An 18,888-nucleotide genomic window follows, 5' to 3' on the forward strand; every position below is an offset into this window, starting at 1 on the left:
CCACTACAGGGATAGCTTTAGGTCGGCCAGGGTGTCCTCAGCTCACCGCGAACCAGCGACCCCTGTGGTCTGGCCGGGCACCTGCGGGCTTGCTGTAGCTCTGAGGTGGCTGCATGGTGGGCCTGCAGTGTGTAAAAGAAGCGGTCGGCTGACGGCACATGCTTCGGAGGACAGCGTGTGTTCGTCTTCGTCCCTCCCGAGTCAGCGTGGGGCTGAGCCCAAAAATAATTGACTATTCCAAATTGGGGAGAAAAAAACAAACAAAAAAAACAAAAAACAACTGGCGACTACTAAATTAAAAACAAAAAAACTCTTGTAGCTGCCTTTTTTGTTTTTTATACTTTGCAAAACGTATTCAGATTACATGACCTTAACACTGCCCTATTGTCAGAGCTCTTGCTTTACATCCCGCCTACAGGTAGGCAATCTGTTAGCTCTGATTTGTGAATTTCTGCTTTGATTGACAGTCCGCCAATACTGCCTTATTGCACTTTATTTTTCTACAGTTATAGCTGCTGCCGGCGCCTGCTTTTCGCTATTAATAGAAAAAAATACATAGAATGTCATTGCTCCCGCGGACCATAGTTTGGGAACCTCTGCTCTAAATCACTACAAGAAGAGCGCTTAAAAAAAAAAAAAAAAAACAATGTGGGCAATAGTCCTTACACTATCAGGGCACTAGAGCTGCCATTTTTAAAACAGACTTTAAAGTTATTAGTGTAAAAAGCTGTCAGGATGTTAACAATGAAAAGAAAAATTACAGGTATGTTATTTAAACAGTTGTAGCAACACGTGGGGACGTGTAACGCTATATTTTTCGGAACCCCACTACTTACTATTTAAAGCACAAGGCGCACGTTAACACATACGCCTTAAAAATAAGGTGTTGGGTCAATTAGCATCTCCTGAATATGCCTAATGCACTGTAATGTAGTCAATGTGGAAAGATAGCACTAATGAGGGGAATGGTATGCACATGGTGTTTACTAAACCGTGTTAACCATAAGGTGCACCTTAAATCATGCACTTAGTAGCACAGATTGAAAGGAGGTGTTATATGTGTTATGAGCTGAGACCATTCTTTAAAAAAAAAAAAAAAAAAAGCTGCCTTTCAGCAGAGGTTTTTTTTCTCATCATGGAGAAAGGTGGCGTTTTCAAAACAAAGAAAGAAGAAAGGGGTCTGGTCGAATTAAATCCTGCACCACACAATTATTTCTTATCTATAGCCTCCATATAAAAAAGAATTATCATTAAAGCAGATTCCTATATATTTATTTTTAATGTTAATGGTTCCAGACAAAAACAATACTAGTTATCACTTTCCCAGGAAAATCTAATAGACCCAGCCAGCAGATACGAAATAGGAAACACCTGGAGTAATGTAAGATAATGAAGCTTTACTGTCTTTGTGCCCCTCATATGTGATTTAAGTAATCGTTGTAATACTAATAATAATACTAATAATAAAGCAGAGAGAATGGCACTTCAGTATCAGATACACTGCAGATTATTTAATAAACAATGGTAAAAGGTTATCTAAAACAGTTTTTTATGCTTTTGTTTAAAAATAGTTCTTTGTGGTATGTATGCTGTTAGACACCAGCTGGCATATGGCAGAAGTTTATAAACACCGAACAGCGCTGTAAACGGCTCATGTTATGACTCATATTTTTTAAGGCCTTTTTTTCTACATAGGGACGCAACCAAAAAAACATCATCATATTTAAGCTGCTTAGAAGAACAGGACTGTTTACAAAATAATTTTTTCAGACTTGCATTAAGGGCTAACTTGGTCTAAATTATTATTATTATTATTATTATTATTATTATTATTATTATTATTATTTAGTCATTTAGCAGGCTGTTTTATCCAAAGCGACTTAGAGAATAGGGAGGTAAACTGTGCAATAACAACTGTTGCTACAGAGTCACTTACAAAAAGACCTCGGTTTTACGTCTCATCTGTATGATATTTTCACCTTCTTGCTTTAAAGAAGATGCCAAGTATGACTCATGGCACGCACTGCCATAATCCATCTTGAAATATTATTATTTTTATTGAGGCAAATATATTTTCCACATGCAGCCAGATTAAATATTATACCTGACCTGGGGCTAATCTAAATAAATTACAAAACATTTTAGCATAGTTTGTGTAGGCGTTTTGCTGAGGCTGCTGCTGTGCTTCATAGAAGACATAAAATGCAGGCCCTGACATCTTTGAGGATTATTTTAACTCCACTGTCACCTGGGCAGTAATCTCAAAAGTGCTTCACCAACCCATCGAAGGAGACAGAACCTCTTTAGGGTGCTCTGAATTCATACCAATAATAGCTGTGATAATGATGGTAAGGAGGCTGTGTGGTCCGGTGGTTAAAGAAAAGGGCTTGTAAGCAGGAAGTCCCCGGTTCAAATCCCAGCTGACTCACTGATTCACTGTGCGACCCTCAGCAAGTCGCTTAACCTCCTTGTGCTCCGTCTTTCAGGTGAGACGTAGTTGTAAGTGACTCTGCAGCTGATGCATAGTTCACACACCCTAGTCTCTGAAAGTCACCTTGGATAAAGGCGTCTGCTAAATAAACAAATAATAATAATAATAATTTATTATTATTATTATTATTATTATTATTATTATTATTATTATTATTATTATTATTATTATTAATAATAATAATAATAATAATAATAAGTCCAAATAAGTTGCTAACAAAACCTCACATACCTGGGATGCATCTACCCTGGCCAATTCAGCAGCAGTTTTCAAAGCAATTTCAAAGCATTCTCTGTGTTTTCTAGCAATGAAGTAGGCAACGAGAAGAGTAACATGTTCAGGGACTCTTTCGTTATAAGGCAGTGTTGACTGGACAGAATGTAGCCAGTCATAAGCTGCGGTTCGGTCTTGGCTCAGTCTATCCAGTGTGTTCCAAGTAATGAATATGTTGCTGTACCAGCCACTTATTGGGAATGAAAGCTGAAGAGGGTCCTAAAGGGAGAAAAAGGTCACATGTGTAAGAGGGACACAAACTGACGTGAAAGTTTAAACAATTCTGTTAAATTCTCATGCATTTGGAAAAAAACACATGTATATCACCTAAATTTTAACTAAGACAAACTAGAGGCGAATGCCTAGTGCAGATAAATAGGGCCTGTAATTTTCCATGCTTGGCTGCTTACTCGCAATTTAGTCCTACAGCCACACAATGTCAGTTTAGACTCAACATCTGAAAAGTAATAATCAATTCTTAAATAATCACCCCATTACTTAATGTTCACCAGTTAGTGAATTGGTTATCGCTTTACTACAAACTACCAATTAGCAGGTTACTAACCAGAATGATTTAGATAGCTACTGACATATAACAGGCATCACCTTTTTTAAAATTGTCCTGTAAATACGTATAGAGTGAGAGGTGTTTATTTTTAAATTGACCTTCCTGTAAATACATAGAGTGAGAGGGGGTTATTTTTAAATTGACCTTCCTGTAAATATGTACAGAGTAAGAGGGGTTAATTTTTATTTTACTTATTTCAGAGGATTCACAAGTACAAGGAAATTAGTTACTGTTTTCCATTACCTTACATTTTAAAGTAAATCATTTAGTAAAAATGTTACGTAACAGGCTAAATTCTCAAAGCTATTTACTGCAAAATCACCACTAGTGCAATTTTTTTCTGAAAGGAAAAAAACACCATTATAATTCTAAAACGAATAAGAAACAACTTCAGACAAGTTCCTAAGTTAAAATTCTTGGTTGTTTATATCTGGTTTGGCAACTTTACTGGGTGCGTTTCTACTAATGACACAAATGTAAGGAGGTATAGATTAGGAATAAAGAAGATAGTAGCCTGTGCTACACATCAGTGGCATAATGGCCATAATTGACCATTATTAAGTAATACATTTTTTAAATTAGCCATTAGTTAATTATTCTGTAGATTAGTTGATTGGAGTATCTATATGGACAGTGTGAGGTACAGGACTGAACTGCAGGTTGGTCAATTTGTGTAAATTCTGCCATAATCTTCTCAAGACCCTACAGATCAGGTAAAATATACATGTACATAATCTTTCCCTAAATAGTCAGGATCATGGTGGAAACCTAATTAGGTCAGGCTTGTTTCAGTGAATTTTGTATACAAGATCGGGGTATCTATAGCAACCAGTGCAGGCCCAAAAAGTGCATCAACATTTCTTTTGAGACTACTACAAATCCAAACAAATAGTGTAAAATTAGAACATACCTCATCTCAACATAACTTACTTTGCCTTACATCACTGTTATTACCCAGCTTTCCTGAATAAATACTTTTTTTTTTTTTTACCATATCACTAAAATTGAAAGCTTCAGGTGATATATGCATCCTCACAGTAATATCGAGCCACCCCGTGTTTGCAAACCCTCAGGTGATAAAAAGTTAAATCCTTAGCATGTCTAATCTGTAATCCAACTCGCTTGCCTAGTTTTTATTTTTATATGTATGGAAGCAATTTGTTCCCTTTGATCCCACTGTTTGTGCATGGAAATGAAGAATTATCAGCTTAATTTTGAAGCATGTTTCTTTGTTTTTTTTTTTACTCGACTCAAGAAGTCTAGGATTTGGTACCTCCTTTCTTCCTTCATCTTGTTCTTGGACGGTATGCAGGAGAGTGAGTGCCAGCTGCTGATTGGAGGTGCTAATCTGACTGTCTGATAAAACCTCCATGACAGCTGCACTCGATATGATCTGCAGTAACGGCATCACCAGAATAGGAGCAGCCACAGGTAACTGCTGTGTCTCTGAAGGGGCAATGATCTTTAAAGCTGCATGAAAAAAGATAATCTGTTTATAACATTTCACAGATTTTAGGAACAGAAAAGAAGGCTTTTATAAAACTGCAAGATTTATATGGTTATCCATCATTTTCATGCAGGAATTTTGGAATTTAGCTTTATGTCTAAAGAAAGTTAAGTGGCTCTATCTTACCAAGGTTAAGAATAGGAGTTTGTTGGCTCGCTGGAGCCTGCAGCAAGAGTAAACTCAGTCCAACTATGACCTGTGATGATGGGAAGTCCTAAAACAAAACAACAGAATGAAATATCGATGTATTACACTAGCAATATTTTCACTGGCCACCCTTTTTATCTTTAGGATGATCTTTTGATTCTTTGCTTGGATTTTAACTTTAATTTGAAATATGCAGACTACATTGTATATGATGGTGTTGCTGCTTCCTAATCACCTCATGTGTTGGAGTTCAAACTCACAAAATTAAAAAACTTTTATTTCTGTATAACTATGTAATTAAAAGTAGGGATTGACTTTGCTTTGCAAAGTTACCTGAAAGAGTTAGTTGAGTAGGGAGGTTTGCAGAGATTACAGAAAGTAACATGTTGGCTATCATTACTTCCATGCTTAATTTGTGTTCATGAAAGGTGCTGGATTGGCAGTACAGTCTTATCTTTGTTCCCACAGAGCAGCCTGTGCACAAGCAGTGGCAAATGTGATGTTTCCCCACCCAGCCCCACATGCTTAGCTCTAAGGGAGTAAGATTCAAACTCAGGCCTCCAGGTGTATACACAAAGATAAACAATAACATCTGTTTTTTGTTGTTGTTCTTTTTGTTTTTTTCACTTACACCTGAATAAAGATAATATGGAGATCTTGAAAGTTAGTGTTTGTATATAAAAAAGGATCTAATAAACAGTTTTAACTCTTCAGACCAATTTGCTCCAGATGTGAAAGGCGGGTACTGTATTTTTTTTTAATTTAGAGTGACCAATTTATTTTCATTTTTTTTATTTATTTTCCCCCCCAATTTGGAATGTCCAATTATGTTTTTCTCCTCACCGCAGCGAGTCCCCACACAGCACAGACTTTCTGAGGATGTGTGAGCATCCTCCGATCTCACAAGCCTAAAGCCAGAATCGCTTTTACGCCAAGCAATCTAGAGCAGAGGTGGGCAGGTTACCGATCCCGGAGAACAGAGACCAGCCCTGCTTTTTATCCACTCTCAATGTGCTCTGTGTCTGGCTAGTAGGGTTCGCTGTTGCACAATGAGGATAAGGAGTCCCTGCCTTTGTTATACTCTTAGTTTAAAAACAAATATAAATAGTTATTTATAATGTGATACTTAGAATGTTACATTTATATTAGTAATTCATATTTCTGTGTAAAAAAAACTGCCCAGATAATGTGGTCAGGAGCTTGCCGATTCAAATGCTGTTTGAGCCCCGTTGCCGATTTTGGCTACGGACCTAAAACAGCCTTTGTGCTCCCACGGGCTAGAGAGAATAAATTGTCCAGGGTTGGCCTCAAAGCACCATACTGACCCCTACTGGTCAGGTACCAGAATGATCACCAGACAGAGACCACTCAGGTTACACTTTTGCCACCAGGGTTCAGAAGGTTAGCAACATCCACTGCCTAGGTGAAAATAGGCTTAATTGGTTTGTGGCTTCAGTGATGAGGTGATATTCAAATTGGGGATTGGACACTTAGTTTTATAACTTATTTATTGCAGTTAAAAGTTAAAAAAAAATTCTACTTGACTTACTTTCCTATAATTTTACCATTCATTTATAAACGTATTTATGATCAAACATTTAATAATGCGGAGGTTTGAGCAAAATGGTACACAAGAGCTTTTAACTTTAGCACTTGTTCCATGACTCACCTCTGAAAGGGCGTCTATATTTCGCTCAAGGAGTTCAATCAAAGCAGAGCACTCCCCTGTGATCCTCAGGCTCAGCTCGCAGGCACACAGCAGCTGAAGCGACAGAAGGCACAGCTCCTTCCTCCAAAACCCAGCGTGTGCCAGAAAACTCCAGGAGAGTTCTTTAAGGAACATGGCAGACTCCACGACCTGCATCACATTGCTTACCTGGAGGAGAAGAAATATATCTGTCTAACAGAGTCAACAAACACCCAAAACCAAAATCATTCAGACAGGGAGAGGTCCAGAGGGATGGCTCACAAACAGGATGTTCTACAGACAATTTTTATGATTATTGTGAATTACAAAAAGCCTTTACTTTCCAAAATTAAACAAGACACCTTTTATGAGTCCTCAAGGAGGCCGCCTTCTTTTATTGTCAGGAAGTGCGGCTTGGAGCTAAATACCTAAACTCCCCTTTCAAGTTTTTATTTTACAGATACAGCAGAACCTGTCATATCCAATGTAGTTCGTTCCAGGGGTCCATTGGATGTGTCAAAATACTGTATCTGAGAGAGTCATTATATTACATTGCAGTTGCTTTGTTAACGTCGGGGCATTATAAATTAACAATGTCAGGTACAGACGGTCAAAAAGACCAAACTACGGTACTGCACATAAACTGTCACATTCGCTACACACTGCAACACAAGAAGGGTGCCGGACTTAATTGCCAAATGATCGAATAGTTCTCAATAATTAGCTAGATAGATAAGGGTGTTCTATGAAATTAGCCAAGTGTTTTAAATTACATTGTCACAGAAAATTATTCCACTGATTGAACACTTCAATAAGTGCTGTTTAGTGTCGATATGCACGTTATTGGTATTTCTGCATTGGTTCTCCGAAGCTGCTAGTTGAATAGGTTAAGGTGGCCCTAACGTTAATCCTGTTAAGTAAATGGGGAACAGGGAGTTTTGATGAAATACTAATTGTTTTTAGCTATTATTTAAATTGGTGTCAAGCCGTGTCTCGTTTAAGGATGGGATCCTTCTTTTTTAAATATGCTCCGTTTGTCCTGTATGAGAGAGGTCTCTCTTGGCGGGTTGAGGTCCGATACATAGTTTGTTACATAGTTTTATTTGTTGCATAAATAAGAAGTAAAAGAAAATCAGTTTAAGAGAAAATTATCTCTGAAGTTTTCAGTTAAATGCTATTGAGGACACCTATGGGGGCGGAATCGAGGATGAAAACCGATGGGAGTTAAGAACTAATTAAGTCAGATTTCTTTTTCGTGCTGGGGATGTTTTGGTCTGGAGTTCCAGTGTCTGAGTGTGGCGGTGGAAAACTGAGCGAGATCAAAGCAGTTTTAACTTCTACAAGTGGGATTACAAATGAGCTTTTTGGCTTGGACAATTGTTTTCTATTATCGGGGATAAACGAGCACCTCGATACAGAAGGCTCAATTGTTTTGGTATTCGGGGTTATACGAGCACCTCGATACAGAAGGCTCAATTGATTTGGTATTCGGGGTTATACGAGCACCTCGATACAGAAGGCTCAATTGATTTGGTATTCGGGGTTATACGAGCACCTCGATACAGAAGGCTCAATTGTTTTCGTATTCGGGGTTATACGAGCACCTCGATACAGAAGGCTCAATTGTTTTGGTATTCAGGGTTATACGAGCACCTCGATACAGAAGGCTCAATTGTTTTGGTATTCGGGGTTATACGAGCACCTCGATACAGAAGGCTCAATTGTTTTGGTATTCGGGGATATACGAGCACCTCGATACAGAAGGCTCAATTGTTTTGGTATTCGGGGATATACGAGCACCTCGATACAGAAGGCTCAATTGTTTTGGTATTCGGGGTTATACGAGCACCTCGATACAGAAGGCTCAATTGTTTTGGTATTCGGGGTTATACGAGCACCTCGATACAGAAGGCTCAATTGTTTTCGTATTCGGGGTTATACGAGCACCTCGATACAGAAGGCTCAATTGTTTTGGTATTCGGGGTTATACGAGCACCTCGATACAGAAGGCTCAATTGTTTTGGTATTCGGGGTTATACGAGCACCTCGATACAGAAGGCTAATTTTCTTCTGCACTTTACAGTATTTGGGGTGGTGTTGGGTACGTGCCTTGACATGGACTGTTTGTGATTGAACTTTGATTTCTGTGTAAGGTATCATTTTTTCTATGGACTAAAGGTGGACACTGTACTTTAAACTCAGACTGCAGCCTGGTGAATACTGGACTCTAACTGATTCTTAATTTACATGTATATTGTATTTACTGAATTAAACAATGCAATAGAGGGGGCTGTACTATGCATGTACATTTATATGGTATTGATTGGCTGAATTCAGTGATGTAATAGATGGGGCTTGTTAAAAAAAAAGCATTTTTATTGTATATGCTAGCTGGGGGCTTTATGAAGGATGATACCTAACACTAGTAATTGAGTGTGATATGTGGTATAATGGTTATTTTGAACATGCGGGGAAGCTATGAGATGTTTCATGGATATTAATTTTTTGTAAAGACAATTTAGTTATTATTCTGGGTTTGGACAAGCTCTTTATAGGCAAAATAATGAAGTATTGTAATTACGCACTGACTTACCTGGCATTTTTTGGATCTGTCACTCGACTCTCCTTTCCATATTAGATGAGATATATGATATATTTGGGGGGGTAATTATTTACAATCAATAGTATAATCGCGATTGGCTTTTGCATTAAGAGTTGAGATTGTTACAATACTATACAAAGAAAATCAGTGAAAATGATTGCAAAACAAAGCACTGTAATACAGTAATTGGCAGTTTACAAAACAGCATTCTAAAAATAGTTCTTACCATGCCTTTTCAGTCCATGCCAAAGTAATATGACAGGTTTTTTTTTTGGGGGGGGGGGGGGGGGGGTTTGCACTGTAAATGTGTGTTAACCCGAGGCAGAAATGGCATTTAACAACAACAACAACAACAACAACAACAACACCACCACCACAAATCACTTGCACAAACTGGCTTCGGAGGTCAGCAAAAAAAAAAACTTCTTCCAACTATTTAACGGTAAAGAAATTATATTAATCCCTCACGTTCTTGTTCTGTTCTATGTGAACTTTGTGACAGCTAGCATGTGAAAGGTGAAACGGCATTCCCAAACACATCTGCCTCCGGGTCTGCAGCAATACCCATCTTTTTTATTACATTTTTAAATAGCATGCATGCAATTTTATAATACAAACATATCCTCAAATATATAACATTAACATGCATGCATGTATAAATCTAAACCCATAACCCATACCGTCAGTGATAATTAATACATAACAAATGTTACAAAAGAAATACACCAGTATACTAGTACCTGGTTTCTATTTACAACTGAATCTATTTTGTACTGCTAAGAGCTGAATTTACTGTTTTAACCCACAATAAAATGTGCATTGATCAGTTTTCATCTGTATCATTCAGTTGGTACCAGCATGTTTAAATGCCAGAGGTCCATCAGTTAATAGCGGGTATCTTTACTTACAGGATCAGATATGATAGGTTCTACTAAACAGACTATTTAAAAGTGTAAAACTTCAGTTGTGATCCTAAAACTATACCTGCTGCAAAGGGAATGAATCCAGATTGTTGTGGAAGGTGTACCGGGCTTCGCCAGAATTACAATAAAAAGTCTGAAAAACTAAGCAACCTAGAGAAAGGAGGAGCTTGTAATAAAGTTGTTTTGCTAGCTTTGACTACTACCAATGTAATCCTTTACCTCCCAGATGATGTGGTAGTGCTTCTTACTTTCAAAATATCACTTAACATAAGGCGGTTTTACTATTTTCTTCACTTAAATAAATAATAATAACATCTCTAAATATGTACAACATTAATAACGTCCATCTCTTCTAAAACCGGCAGTCTGGTATACTGAAAATAAAGCTTTACTTTATCAAAAATGTATGCAATCACATTTTTTACCTGCAAATGTGGGACTAGATCAAACAGCAGTTGGAGTACTTGCTGGTCGGCTGCAGAAGGCTCCTCTCTTTCCTCCATAGTCTCACATGATGGCAGCAGGGCTTTGAGGAGACTCTGCCTCAGTTTAGCATGCTCCGGTAAGTGTGAGGTCTCACAGTACAGGTACCTGAGAAAGGGTGCCAGCATAGAAACACAGGCTACCTCTGACCTACAGAGAGTATAAAGAACTATATTAAATGAATGCTCACATATTCCTACAATGCATTGTGTGCTTGTATTTTGGCGTGATTATTTGCTACATTCATTTTGGCAATACTTATACAACTTGTCATGCCAGTAAAGACCATCTGAATGAAACTGAATACACCTCAAAGTGTCTGTAATAATTAATAACCAAGCTGGTTCATGTATGGGTTGGAAACTTGTATTTCTATGCAAAATCTGAAATTCACTCAATATAGACACGTGTTATTTGAGAACCTCACAACATCAACATCAATCCAGAGCTCTAATCCAAGCGTCCTGAAGATACATCTTTTAAAAACTGGTTACAGATTGCATTACCACGATACTTACTTTTCCCTGCACTGCTGAATAACAGCTGCAATCTGCTGCAGAAGGGCTGGCCAGCAGTCAGGCCTGTTTTCCAGTACAGAAATATATGGATGTGGAGGGTTCCTTCAAAAACAGAAAAAAGGGAACTATAACCAGAATACAAGCAGTTAAGAGACACATAATTATAACAGGATCTAACCATTAAACTCTCATGTGCCATCTTTTTAAGATTGTGGTAAATAATCTGCAAAAGTACCAATAGTACAGGTTGCCCACAGGAAAGCATACAGAGTGAGCATGCTGCTATTCACAATTTAGCATCTGGAAATGAAATCCAAGTACACACAAAACAGAAAAATGCACTACAGAGAAATGGCACTTCAATATTAGAATGGGCTGCTTCCTCCCTCCTCATGCCTCACAGTAAAGGGAGGGTTTCATAAAGCTTCTTACTGGCAAGCGCTTCTGGTACGATATATTCATGTAACATTTAATTCCTGTTCCAAAATTCACTGTCCTATCAAAGCAATACTTTAATGATTAGTTTGGGAATGTATATTACGCATTATAAATGATATCATGAATCATGCCATAATGTTATTAAAGATCATAAAACGTTCTGGAACTGAGAGCAGGCATTTTTTGTGCTGTTTTTAAATAGTAAGTACATTCCTAAACCATGAATAAAAGTAATTTTAGAAATAAGTATGAAAAAATTACACTTTTGGAATCTGAGAAGTGCTAATAACTTCAGAGCGGTTTTTCCCCATTATTTTATTGGGGGGAATTTTAATGAACATTTTAATGAACATTCAATTTAACCTTCAATGCAGTGCTATTCACCATGCTCATCTTAATTTTTCTGGATATACAGAACCTCTTGGAAAATGTTTTGCAAAAAAAAAGTAATTTTCTATGAATTATGACTCTCTTGTCCCATTCATAATTAAGAGCCATCACTGCTCTTTGTATCTCTGAAACCATTTCAGATGAGGGTTCATATGTATTGGCTAACATGGCTAAAGTAAAGTGGGTACCCAAGGACACAAAAGATAATATTGTTACAGCACCACCTGTGGTAAAAAAAAATATGCCTGTCATTCTTAGCCCGCTGCGTACAAATTAATTAAATCTTGCTTTCCAAGTAGCATAAAAATTCATAGCAATTCCTTTTGGAGACAATCTCCAGCTTAATGCCAGTCCTCCTTTATAACTTTGGAGTGCTTACAATTTTTAATGTAATAGCAAAGAAAAAGTATAATTAAATGTATAATTTGAGAGCACTCAAAAGGGTCTTTTTTTTTTTAACTAATCACTGTTAAAAAAATGCTTTGTGCAGTTGAATTACAGAGTGAAGGAAGAAAGCAAACTATCAAAAGCACGCAAAACTACCAAAACTGAACTCTGCCCCGATTTCTGTTGCACTGTAGAAGAACTATAAACATTAACACCCGGCTTAGAGATGTCATTACTTAAAGAACTTCATAAATCTCCAAGCTCGCTATCAACCAGGATCTCCCTGGAGGTCAAGACTACAGAGAGCAAACGGTCATGTTCACCCAGAGCCTGTCAATCAGGGAAACAAAGTGGCCGTCTGCAATCTGAATGACCATCTCTCTCCTCCAGTTTCCCACAGAAATGTGCCACCTTCAGGTACTTCAAACCAGCCTCCAAATAAATGCAATCTATCAGGCTCACCATAAGTTGATTTAAAAAAATAAATAAATAAATAAATAAAGCAGGTACCTGAAAAGATAACCTTAAGATTCCAGGTCAAATGCAAGTTTAGGCAGCCCTGGCATTGAAAAAGTTAACCAAATGAGGTGTAGCTCGGGAAAAAAAAAAAAAACCCTGTCTAAAAGCTTCCTTTGCACAGTGGAAAACAAGCTGGTTAATATTTGTTGAAGCAAAATGTAGAAACTGGATATGTATCCTTTATCCTTTATGAAGTGTGTGTGAATTTTTCACTCTACATTCATTGTATCTTGTCTGCTGTCTTGCGTGGAAAGTTACTGGCTTATGTGTTGCTGGAAACCAAGCTGAATACCCGACAGACTTGCCTTACGTAAAGACCAGCCTTACCAAATTCATGTCTCTGTTCACTCCCTCCATAGACTGGGTACAAAGATATAAAAAAAAAAATGCCTTTACTATAAAGAACACCTACAATTATGGACAAATCGATGTCCATTCTACACTTTATATATAATTAGTATGAAGAGATACAGAACATTGACCCAAATGTATCAAATCTTTACTCCAATGTGCATCATAATTGTAAAAGGAAAATAAAACTGTAACTGGAGGAATAAAACAATTGCAAAAACTAATAATTTATTTCTAGTTTTATACTATTTAAATATTTGCCTTTTCATGTGCTTCCAAATAGGCTCTTTGAAGTCCACCTGCATATCTTCCTTTCTTACAAGTTTTTTAACAACCGGTGGGTTGTCTCTCCACAAAAACAAAATTGGGATTATTGTGTTTTTTTGTTTTTGTTTGAACAAAAACTCAGTATGTACTTTAGTTTCTTTTAAGTGGTAAATAAAGAGCAAATAAAGTGTACAAGGAAAGTCTTGCCAGTGGATGAAACCCGAGGAGGTGAGTGGGATTGCTGTTTTCATGTACACCCCTATTATGTGGCAATTGTCGTTTCTGCTTCATTCTGCAGTAGGCTGTGTTATACATGTTCTTTTTTTAAAACTATATTGTTTACTATTAACAGGACTTGTAAACCCAATGAAAGGGAACAGCAATTGTCAAGTAATTTCAATTTTACAGCTTGGAGTGAAGACTATCTTGCTTCATTGCTTGCATACAAGCAATAGAAAAGTGAACATGCGGTCACAAAAAAATAAAATAAAAACTTACTATGGGCTGTGCCTGAGAATCCATGACAAGGATCTGTGCTGGCTACTGTTGCAGCACCCATCAAATGCATTTTTTATTTTTTTTTAAAGGACTGAGAAAACAGACTGCGCAAGGATGACCCTGTGATAGGGTATGATAATAAAATAACACACAGCTATCAATGTAAAAACAAACCTAGGATGTAGCAAAACACTATCCACAAACTGCGTAAAAACTCACACTACAAAATAGGATCGTTTTTGTGGAAACTGACATTAGAGATTTATTGTGGTTATCTCCAGTCCAGTTAACATTCATGTTCCAAGTTGATTTAGTTAATTAAATAATGATAATAATAATAATAATAATAATAATAATAATAATAATAATAATAATAATAATAATAATTTTAAACCTTTATTTATATAGCGCAATTCGTGTGCAATACAATTCAAAGCGCTTTACATACAGAAGAAAAAAATACAATAATAAACAGTAATAAAAGAGTACAATTATTAAAAACAGAAGTAACAATAAAACATAAAAATGTTATGGAAAAGCTATATTAAAAAGGTATGTTTTTAATCGAGATTTGAAGACTGCAATTGAAGGTGAATCTCTGATAAAAGGGGGTGCGTTCAGGCTAATAAGGAATTAGCATATTAGCATATTATTTAGATATTGTGGAGAAAGTCCATTCAGTGCTTTAAAAACTAGTAATATAATTTTAAAATCAATTCTGTAATGCACAGGAAGCCAATGCAATGATGCCAACACAGGTGTAATGTGAGCCCTTTTTTTTTGTTCTAGTTAGCATTCTAGCAGCTGCATTGTGCACTAGCTGTAGACGTAAGTCCAGAGAATAAAGCGTTACAGTAATCTAACCTAGAGAAAATAAAAGTACTCATTTCTTTGCATCATCCAAAGACAAGAATGATCTAACTTTCGCAATGTTTCTTAAATGATAGAAGGACACTCTAGTAATGTATTTTATATGTGGTTTGAAGGAAAGTGCAGAATCAAAAATAACCCCCAGGTTTTTCACTTCAGATTTTACATTTAATTTTAGCATACCTAGATCAATATTTGTCAAGGCCATCTGCTGATTAGAGCCTAAAAGTAAGACTTCTGTCTTATCAGAATTTAACTGTAAGAAATTCTTCTAAGAAATGAATCTCAAGTCAATAAACATATTCAAATTATTTTTGGTTTGTTTAATATTTAAAAGTGTGCCTGTGGCCATTTTCATAACATCTTATTTGCCACATTATGTTAAAGTGCAGTAAAGGTGATTTAAATAAAAAAAAAACATTATCTATCTATATATATATATATATATATATATATATATATATATATATATATATATATATGTGTATATGTGTGTGTGTGTGTGTGTTTCCTGCACACATTTTTTAACATCAGCACAAACTAGTGATGTCAATTCATGACTGACATTGCAGTTATAACTATATACACTAGATGTTTCTTATGAAATGCCCTTGAGGTGTATTCATTCTAAATGTGAAAGTCTTTACATGAATATTTTGTAAACAATACACATAGGTTCGTGTTTTATTTGTCATAGTTCCTGGGTTTTTAGGTTAAATTAAAAATGTTTTAAAACAGCATTAAAATCAGGATTGATTTATTTCTGAGCATACACAGAGAGTAGGTTGAAATCGGATCCTATTTTATCATACACTCAACAAATAAACACACTTTTTTTTTTTTTTTTTTTTTTAAATTTTAGTCGTCGCCAATTATTTTTACCCCGGTTTTCACCCCAATTTAGCATGCCCAATTATTATCTGTATCCCCGGCTCACCGCTCGCAACCCCCCCGCCGACTCGGGAAACGGAGGCTGGAACACGCGTCCTCCGAAACGTGCTCCTTCCAAGCCGTCATTTTTCGCACTGCAGATCCACAGCAATGCCACCAGACCTATAGTGCCGGAGGACAACACAGATCTGGCGGCTCCGCTGCAGAGCCACAGGCGCCCTATCGGCCACAGGGGTCGCTGATGCGCGGTGAGACGTGCTTTTAATATAACCAGGTAAAATGTCTATTAAAATCTGTCTGCTGTAGCTCCCCCGATCCCCCAAAAGATTACACAAGGATTGACAGTCCTAAATGCAATTTAAAAGTGAGAAGAGACCCTGTTTCTGAATTATCCTAAAGTGCCTTTAATCTGGGTGTATTTTTGTATATACAAAAACTGGCTAACCAAGGTAAGATATATAAAAATATATGGTGCAATGTACATATTTAGATGAGGAATACCTGTAACGTAGATGATGAATTAACATACTGTATGGATCAAATTGTTGGATTTGCATTCTGGATTTGAAATTTCTATGATAAACCCTGGTGCCGACCAGCTCTCAGCATAGCTTTGACAGTGTCTCTCCACGGGGCTTTCACTTACCAAATTAAATGAACAACAAAGGATCCATGAAGTTTATTTTATTCAACTGCTGTAACTGCTAAATATATAACACATTTTAACATTAAATATTTAGAACCTATATAACCAAACAAAACAAAAAACAAAACACCAAACCCTCCAACTGCTTTGGATTACAACAATTTTGTGCGTAAGACTACATTTGTACTGTACAAGATGTACAGATAGAAAATATTGAACACAAAAATATTATCCTACCCTTGTTGACATTGATATTGAAAATGGTTAAAACAGTGTCCAGTGTTTAGCACCCCTATTTAGGTCTTGCAGCTGGAGTATTTTAAAGCAGGAGAAAAATGAGAGATATATGAAGCAGAAACATGTAGTCTACACAGAAATCAGCCACAAGTCTGAAAACTTTTATCTTTAAGTAAGAGGGCAACATCAAAGTCCAACAAGCATTGCACCAAAGTGTGTAGCATGAATAGTGACCCTCTTGCTTCTTAGTTAAAGTGCACCGACAGCATGACCTCAATACCAAGAGGGTCAGATGCCTTACTGTAATTGCACCATCACTGCACTGACACTCAGCATTATGTTCACTGTATAAGAAATGATGCTTGAAAGAGGTGCTTAACCTTTGGTTCACCTTAACCTTTGGGTAAATCTCGCAACCCAAGAGCTCTTCAATCTGATTTACCACGCAAGTAAAACAGACATAGGTTATTTTCATAGCATTTCAATGTAATTAATGGTATGAGAGGGCTTGTAGGCGCTTAGATAGCCCTCTTCACAGCTGAGACCCTTTCAAGCTGTCTTTAGGTTCTTCAGCCATGTGTGTATGAATGGACAGACTCAGTAGTGAACACATTCTTTAAATGCCTTCTTTAAATCAAAGTACATCCATTATTACCAACGAATTGTTGGTTATATTTCTGAATTAGCCAAATTAATACCATTTGCCAGCGCTAATAAGATCACACGCAGATACCATACAAAAGGAAAAATTACAGTATATGAAGGTCAGAGTTAGTCATCATTTGTTCTCCTTGTTTTCATGTATCTTCATTATCACTGTATTTTTGATGTCTTTTCACCCACATCATTAACAGACAAGAGGAGGAAACAACCTACCTTATTGTAAACGGGCAGGAGTATTTCTCTTTTCCAGTTTCTGAGGAGTCTACAGCCTGCATGTGCAGTAACTTCCCAATCACATTAATTAAACCCTGGACATTCCTGTCAAAATAAACAAGGCATGAAAACAATATTGTTTGGCCCTGCAAACCACAGAAGTTCTTACAACAACAATAATTCTGTGTGTCTGAAATGGTTTAGTTAACAGTTATTTTTCAGAGGACAACCACATTTGATCAAGAGAATCCAAGAATACAGCTGTGAACATCATTTGAAGAAGATAGGTCTCTATTCACAAAACTATAACTCCTGAGTTAAGTAAAGCTAGCTTTGGACAGATTAAATAAAATGTGATACTGATGGAACTGTTCTAGTTGTGTCTGCAGGAAGTCTACAATTCCAATGCACACATAGAGTAGGTTTCCTCTCACCATTAGTTTCCTGTGTTACAGGAAATGATACCTGGCCTCACATATTTTAATATGTGCATGAAGAACAATTCTTAATGAAAATACATCACTGAATATACTGCACATATACTTTAAAAATGTAAACATGTACTCTATTGCTTGTCAATTGAATCCTCCTAAAAAGCAGGACTACTAACGTACACACTGAAAACATGGATGCATGCATTGTGTATCAGCAGTAGCAGTAAGTACTGGCTGGAGAATGCAAGTGCGTAGCAGCAGTACATCTCTCCAGTAACAGAATAGTAAAGGAAGGCAGAGTTGAGCTGATCAGTCTCTTACTGGATTTTAGAGATGACAGTTTTACTCCTTGTACTGCTGCTAATTTTACATAATCAGTTATCTACGGTACTGGGTTGAGGTTTCTTAAATCTTCTTGTATCCCTTTTAACTTAACAGCCCAGCCATGGGAATCATCTGCAACTTTGTATTATTGTAACTGGCTTGGATACTATATTTAGAAAGCCAGCACACTGGCTTTTAAGGTTATGTTTTATGACAAATAAAATAGATCAAAAGCACTGCAATTTTTTATTAGATTTACTGTATATTCAATATGTCAGCCCAACCATAACTCATTTGTGATATGGTCTTTACTACTGTCATTCAGAATTTGGGTATATTACTGCAAAGGCAGTGACCATTAATGCAAATCTGTTATCTCAAATACAGTCAGAGAGGATATGACAGGAGCCATAATTTAGGAAATACATACTAGCAGCAGTCCAGATAAGCTGCGTACCTGCTGTTTTTACGCACTAAATTTAAATTTAATGAGTAAAAATATGCATAGCAATTTTGGTGCACAGCTTGGCTGCCTCCCCTAAAACTTCCACTAACAACTAC

The 18,888-nt window shown here is 36.8% G+C and overlaps 1 protein-coding gene across 1 annotated transcript in view; it reads right to left on the minus strand.

The window, feature by feature from the left end:
* Positions 1 to 18,888, minus strand: part of focad (focadhesin) — a 94,188-nt gene that overhangs the window by 61,566 nt on the left and 13,734 nt on the right. The window contains exons 5-11 of the mRNA XM_034014913.3: positions 17,570 to 17,674; positions 11,200 to 11,301; positions 10,624 to 10,831; positions 6,656 to 6,862; positions 4,966 to 5,053; positions 4,606 to 4,802; positions 2,723 to 2,983 (exon numbers count right to left, since the gene is read on the minus strand). Of these exons, the coding sequence (XP_033870804.3) occupies positions 2,723 to 2,983; positions 4,606 to 4,802; positions 4,966 to 5,053; positions 6,656 to 6,862; positions 10,624 to 10,831; positions 11,200 to 11,301; positions 17,570 to 17,674 (1,168 nt within the window). The remainder of the gene's footprint in view (positions 1 to 2,722; positions 2,984 to 4,605; positions 4,803 to 4,965; positions 5,054 to 6,655; positions 6,863 to 10,623; positions 10,832 to 11,199; positions 11,302 to 17,569; positions 17,675 to 18,888) is intronic.

Source organism: Acipenser ruthenus, chromosome 2 (genome assembly GCF_902713425.1).
Source record: "Acipenser ruthenus chromosome 2, fAciRut3.2 maternal haplotype, whole genome shotgun sequence".
Classification (NCBI taxonomy): domain Eukaryota; kingdom Metazoa; phylum Chordata; class Actinopteri; order Acipenseriformes; family Acipenseridae; genus Acipenser; species Acipenser ruthenus.